Source organism: Sardina pilchardus, chromosome 24, assembly GCF_963854185.1.
Source record: "Sardina pilchardus chromosome 24, fSarPil1.1, whole genome shotgun sequence".
Taxonomy (NCBI): domain Eukaryota; kingdom Metazoa; phylum Chordata; class Actinopteri; order Clupeiformes; family Clupeidae; genus Sardina; species Sardina pilchardus.
The window spans coordinates 6947978-6955055 of record NC_085017.1 but is presented as its reverse complement, the minus strand read 5'-3'; the positions used below and the strand labels follow the sequence as shown (position 1 = coordinate 6955055).

The 7078-nt window shown below is 42.6% G+C and overlaps 1 protein-coding gene across 1 annotated transcript; it reads right to left on the bottom strand.

Annotated features, from left to right (window-relative positions):
- Positions 1–973: 973 nt before the first annotated feature.
- On the bottom strand, positions 974–2465 carry twist1a (twist family bHLH transcription factor 1a). The gene is made up of 2 exons (XM_062529395.1): positions 1810–2465; positions 974–1525 (listed from the first exon to the last, which is right to left on the bottom strand). The coding sequence occupies exon 1, from the start codon at positions 2340–2342 to the stop codon at positions 1839–1841; it is 504 nt and encodes a 167-aa protein (XP_062385379.1). The 5' UTR covers positions 2343–2465; the 3' UTR covers positions 974–1525; positions 1810–1838.
- Between the last annotated feature and the right edge of the window lie 4613 nt (positions 2466–7078).

Here is a 7078-nt window from a genome sequence, read left to right as displayed (position 1 = left end):
CGTTTTTATAGACATCTGGGAATTCCATACATGCTTCTGCAGCCAATTACACACCTTCTTCAAACGGGGCCGCGCTTTGATTCTGCAACACGCACTCAAACGCTTTCACAGACCCGCACTGAACCTGTCACAACATCAGCCCAAAGACAGCTAATCTATGGTACAGGCTATCAGTTGGAAGTGACCCCGGCGTTTTATTATGTGTGGTCACGTGAAATGTCCCGGTGAAAGTGGAAATGTAATTTCCAAATCTTTTGGCCTGTTTTTAAACGCACTTCCACTTTGGAATGCGTTGAATTAGGCCATGACATTTATATCAGTTATTAAAAAAAAACTAAATGACGTGAAGTTCAATTAGTTGAAACCAGCATTTTATTTGCCTCTAAACAAAATACTTGGACTAGTCTATAGAGACCTTTTTGGGAAATAGAAATAATAGACAGTCTAAGTAGCAAGGCTAGGATATTTATCATGTGTCACTCTGTGGTAAAGTTTTACCGAGCTGCACAGAAATCCCCCAAAGTAGAAACGTCAGAGGAAGCCAAGAAAGAAAGCAACTCAAATTCATAAAAATGTATCCCACTCTACCCATAGCTAGACGCAGGTCACCAACCACACGTTTGTTCCACAACGGCTTGTAGCCATACCGCCGCTACTCTGAACTTAAAGCTGCGTCAGGCCTCCAAAACCAGTCTAATGATACACCGTTATTTTAGCTCAAAAGAATCATCATTCAGTTTTTTCAGTCACTGCATTTATTCAATAGTATTTTGTTTAAGTGCAAGTGTTTCTTTTGTATGTTCAAACTGCGATTATACTATGTTGCTTGAACAATGTAATTGTTTGTGTATCACCTGCATAAACAGCTTTGGTATTTCTATTGTTTTGAAGGCAAACTATTTTCAACTGTCATATTTAGTCCCAATCCATACCACACCAAACGCAGGTCTAAGAATTAGAATTCATACTCGTTTTTTATTGCAGAACATATACAAATATATACAACAAGGTCATGAAATGCATAGACTCCAGATCCATTCTGCATTGTGACATGTAGGCCTATCAATAAATAAATATATGTATGTATGTATTTCAGGGACCAGGCAAAACATTAAGAAAGTCATACAGATATGAGCCAAAAAAATGAGTTTCTTTACAAAAATAAATATGAAAAATATTCACTTCATGGCTGTCTCCGGAGTCAGCCCGGCTAGGAAGAGGCGGGTCTGGTGTAGTCTCTCTGTCCTTGTATGATTTGGCACGACTGGTCGAAAAGCATGCATACTGTATAGAAGTACATATCTCCAACATTCATCGTCAAGAAAAGTAAAGTTTTCAAACACAGATCTGAATGTAGCTCCATGTCCATAGCCGCAGGTCTCCTCTGTAGTAAGTGCTCCCCCACGATGCCCGCTGCTTAGTTGCAATGCCCCCAAAATCTCCCCCAGTAATATCCAAGGTTTGCCTTCCACCAAAGGCCTTCAGGATCTGCACTATTCCGCAAGCACGGACGTTCTGGATACATCTGTGGATATAAAAACAGAGTACAGTCAGTGACAGTTTTTACTTGTGATAGAACAGTCAAAAATGTAAACAATTCTGTGTGGAATTTAAGTAATTTACAGAAATCGATAATTTTAGTGGTCTGTTTCATACAGATATTTCTGAGGTAATATTGGTCAATGCAAAGGCATACATCGGAATGTTTCCCCCGCATTTTTAATCTATATGTAATATGTTTCGTCCATGAAATCTTTGTGACTTCAGAACATATTCAGAAAACAACTTTGAGACTTTTGACTGCCTCACCATGTCGTCCATCTGTATCCACGGGGAAGTTAGTGAGATGTTGACATGGACCACGCGCCCTCCATCCTCCACACGGAAAACGCATAGCTCAGCCTCTCGTGAGCCACGTAGCTGCAGCTTGCCATTTTGGAGTCCAGCTCGTCGCTCTGCAGAACCTGGCATAGGAAGTCAATGTACCTAGCCGCAAGCTTAAGCGTCTGAATTTTGCTTAATTTGTCTGAGGGCAAAGTGGGGATGATTTTGCGCAAAGAGGAGAAAGCCTCGTTGAGTGACTGTGTCCTCTGTCGTTCGCGCACGTTAGCCATGACCCGCTGCGTCTGAAGGTCCTCAAAAGACTGTGGGCTGCTGCTGCACTTTTTCCCCCTTTTCCCATGGGTAGGGCTATCTGAATCCTCCCCACTTTTCCTGCTCGCTCTTCTTTTCCTCCCACATCTTTTCGTTTGCCTGTCGAGCTCCTCTTCGCTGTTACCAAGGCTGTCCACTGGAGACTCCGGGGAGCTGGAGTCCTCCTGCATCGTCTCTTCCTCAAACATCACCTTTCGGTTGGGAACAAAAGACAGGCGTTTGTCCCTCGGTCCAGTTCAAGCTCCAGGAATAGTGTTTTTTTTTTAAACTCCCTCACTGAAATATGCCGTTTATTATACTCTCATACTGGCCCCGTACGCCACGGAGGTGTTTCTCAACTTGACGAAGTCTTAAGGGTTCTTATAGCCCTGGAAGGCGCAAAGTATTTGGGGAACGGTGATTGGACAAGAAGTAATACGACGTAAAACCAAGGGGTGGGATAGGCTAAAGAACAATCAAAAAAGTTTCCGTTATACAAGAATCAGGGCTTTCACAGTCGTTTAAGATCATGGCAAAAAAGATTTAGCGCAATCAAAACATAAGTTATTACATCACGTAAGAGCATGACAGTATGTAAAACGTGGGAATGAACGGAATTTGTGTAGTTTGTGTTGGACCCAATGTTTTTTTTTTATTCTGCAGTAACGGAAGGATTGCAGCCAATGGATATTCAGAGACGCTATATTGTATAATGTAATATAATGTAAAGACAATATTATATGGATGCTCATGTCCTGGTGTGACAGACACCTCTGTAAAGTAAAACGTTGAGCTATATTGTGCTTTATTCCCTAAAATAATAATGTAAACAAGGAGCCTAACTGTAGCTCGTTGTTGACTAAATTGAGAACTAAAATACAGTGGTTTGTAATTTGATCCGGTTGCGAACAATTGGCACTGTTTGGCAGCTTCACACATTTTTACGATGCTTACATAATTTAAGCATTCTCTGCACAGTGCCAGATCGTGAGAGGGCTCTTGATAGCGACCCCGTGCCTGGGCGCTGCTGTTCCTGAAGTGGCGTAGGTAGGTGCTGTCCCGCGTGGGTTGCTCAGGGGGGCGTATGGTGCGCGCTAACGTGACTCCTGTTGCTGGTCCGCTCTCTGTGCGCGCTCCGATATGACCGGAGGATGCATGATTAACAAAAGCACTGAAGCAGTTTTTTTACTGAAAAGTTCAAGAAAATAAGTCTGACGTCATACAGACGTTCAAGGAACACAATGTAAAATATGTTGGGTTTGTTATTGCTACTCTATGATCTATGAAAAGGCCAGTCGTTTTCACTGATTCATAATAATGTATTTAATGTCACTTGAAGCTATACAGGGAATCTTCGAACTCCAGAAGCGTCAAAATTGATTGGTTTTATGCAAAGCGTTGTAATTTGGGGATAAGGGGAGCTTTGAAGTTTACTGCGTAAATGCAACACATTGTTTATTTACGTGAAGGCTGAGGTTAATGTGCAAGGAGGTATTTAACCCGCTGGGACTCCGACCGAGTACCGCAGATTTAGAAGGATGAGAGGCAGACTCGGGTTTCTAACTACGGGGTTTTCAGACTGATCCGCAATCACAGCAGGTCGCCTCTGGGTTGACTAGGCTCAAAGAGTCCTGCCAAAACGCAACGCAAACATTACACGGAGAGTAAAATAGACAGCATCCAAGCAAAACACATCGCGTGTCCTCGCCATTCTCCGATGCCATTAAAAAAAAGACCGCCCGCGTCAGGATAAAAACAATGTCCACCCCGATTACTCCAGTCGCACCACAAATTACACAGCGGCGAGATTAGATTATGGTGCCATTGAGAAAGACAAGAACCTTGAAATTGTCACGATGTCGATCTCAAATGCCTTGAGACAGACAAATTATTTGGAGTCCGCCCTGCCTAAATATGAAAAGACTGCTGACCTCAAGTGACGTTTGCTTCTTACAACCCATCACCGTAGTGCGACAGTTCTGCAGTTGCATCCTCCGGTTACCTACTCACCGGTCTGAAACTTGTTATGGATATAAGACCCCCACAAGAGGGCGCACCGCCCCCTGAAAAAGACACAGACGTCATAGTATTTTATCACACAAGTATTCAAATTGACCTGTAAAATCGGACCTGTTCACGCCTATGTCTGACCAATTAACTGGTTAGCAGGACAGGGAATGATTGTGACTTTTCAGGTATAGCTTTTTAGAATATATTGCATATGTGAACTATCGTAGACTGGAATGGTTTCACCTAAATGTATGAAACGTAATGGGAAATAGGTACGCCGACAGCGTTGCTTCGCTCTTACCTGGTGAGGTTGGCCCCTCTCCATGGTGCTGAAACAGGTCTGTCTTACCTGTGGACAACTAGAGTTACCATCAGCAGACCTGTGCAGCCGCGGGTCTGTCTCTCTCTCTCTCTCGCTCTCTCTCTCTCTTTCTCTCTCTCTTTAGGGGATTTCTTCATCTTGTCGAGGTCTATAAGTCTACATTATTTCAGAGACAACTTCTATTTCAGGGAACTTCAGTGAAAGTAACACACCCCAGTATTTGCTGTAATCAGTTTAAAATGATAATTTTAGCACATTTGGCACATGCTCATAATTCATGCATATTTCATTTTTGCCGTAGTTCTACATCTGATAATGGATTTGCTAAATGGACAGTTAACTCACATATTTCAACATTCCCTTTTCTCAAAGATTCACACATGTAGGCCTACACACTGATCTTCCACTAGGCTACTAAGTCTGACGACAGAATACTCTTGCCTTAAAACATTTGACGAGTTAAAAATAATTTATTTTATGTTAAAATGTAGCCCATTATTGGAGAAATATTTCACAACTTTAACACATATAATAGTTACATTGAAGTTGATCTAAAGGCTTCATTATGATAAAGACTGAAACTTGGATTAACTCAGAGGCTAGCCAGTAAAAACAACAATCTTCGAAGTAGCTAACTATCTAATATAGCTTTTTCACTTGCGTTACTGACATACATTTTATGACCATATTAGCCTAGACTTAAATGACAATTAAAAGCATTTGTAGTCACAATTCCATTTGCTCCAGGTTGATAAGAGACTGTTTTTTCAGTAGTTCCATCATAAAGGAAATGTACACTACCGCTAGGCGCAGTGTTTCAATCCTCGACAGTCTTTTCTCATATGCAAAAGTGGGCACTTTCTTCCGCAGTTCATCAAAGGCTTCGTTGAGACTGAACATACGTCTGCGCTCCCTGATGTTAGCGGCGTGTCGCTGAACCGTAGTAATCACGCGTTTCCGCTTCGACCTTCCAGTCTGAAATTCAGGGCCATAATCGGATGTGCCCTCAATTGCCAACGGCTCACAGTCCGCGTAATGAGCGCGAGTCTCACCAGCAGCAGCCTGGGAGCCTTGGGTAAAGTCGCAGTAATGTCGCTCTCGAACGTCCCCACTCAGAGCTCTTGGGCCTTGTTTCGGCGTCAGTGTTGTCTTCGAATGCACTTCCATTACGTTCATGTCACCGACTATGTCAAATAGTGCTGGATCCATCATGGACGAATGGATTTCCATATTGAATGTTCTGTGATGTGTCCAGTGGTGTCCGGTTCATAGCAAAGGTAGCCTGCAACTGTCTTCTACAGGTCCACCAAGTGTGCACTTCTGAGTTGTTTGAGTGCTAAGCTGAACAAAGTAATATATACTTACAGACATGGGTGGATTAATGTCTTGCTGTTCAAAAAGATGAAGAACTCACTGGATCTTAATCCTAATGCGAGATGACGGCCTACAGCTCGGGTCGCGTGGACGCCAATAGTTGAGTCATTCAAGCTCTGAAATCCCGTTAAAGCGTCAAAGTTAGTTCCTTTTTGGCATGTGTCCAGAGATCCGTCCCGCTGTTTTAATATGCCTGTTAATTTGACTTTGAGCTAGACCTCTTTTCATGTCTCTTTGTGTGGACGAAAATCCATTTTAGGAATTAAAAAGTCAATCTAGCCCGCCGGGAAGAAGACTGCGAGCCCTGCAAAGATAGTTGTGGCACTTGATGTTCAGGGTGTCCACAGGCTCTTTAATGATGTTCTAAAGAGGAGAAACTCTTGACAAAGGGTCACCCTGTCGTGTTTGCTCGGTATCCTGGTGCAAGGCGAGGCTAAGTAATGAGACTTCTATTACTTAAATGGGGCCAATGCGAGTGACCAAATATAACATTCCCCAACAGTCGGTATACTCGAGCTGCCTTTCTTTTGCAAATCAGTGCAAATAACTCACTGTTCCCACGGAAAGGAAAAAAGTTTCCACTGACTACGAATGCCCACAAAGGAAGACGTGGTTGTTTCAGTGTCATCTTGCGGATTTAAATGGGATGTTTTTGTCATACACGACTAATCACTGGTTCAGTTCAATGACATTGGTGAGTAAGACCTCTTAAATTTGGTTAAGATGCGTCAGGCCTCAACACAGAGAGTTAATGGGAGTAAGGAATTTGCTGCATTCATTTATATTTATATTTATATGGAAACAGTCATTCCACAATAAACAAGCATATTACAGATAGGCCAGTGTGCATAATTATATTCCCATTCTCCAAGAACTGTTGCATTACAATTTCTCAATCTCAACATCAGGTCAACCACAGGGATTTGTAGGCCATCGCTGTCTCATGTAAAACCTAATTGCTCTCTGTCTCAGCATGAGGATAATAGTGACTATAAGCAACTGCCAATCAATAAACAGAGCTGTAATGACCTATCTGAAACGTTTTCCTAAACATAATGTTCGGTCCAGACTCCAATGTGTCTGTAAACTTTCTGTGAAGTGACTTCTTAAATGTGGTGCCAGGCAGAGAGCTGTAGCATCTCAGAGGGGCCCTGAGCACGCGTTCTTGGGCTTTACTGAAATTTCAGAAGGATCTATTTGGTAGTGTATGTGTGTGTGTGTGTGTGTGTGTGTGTGTGT

What these genes read in the sequence shown, in the direction of transcription:
- twist1a (XM_062529395.1), bottom strand. Translation starts at nt 2,342, where the DNA reads ATGTTTGAGGAAGAGACGATGCAGGAGGACTCCAGCTCCCCGGAGTCT.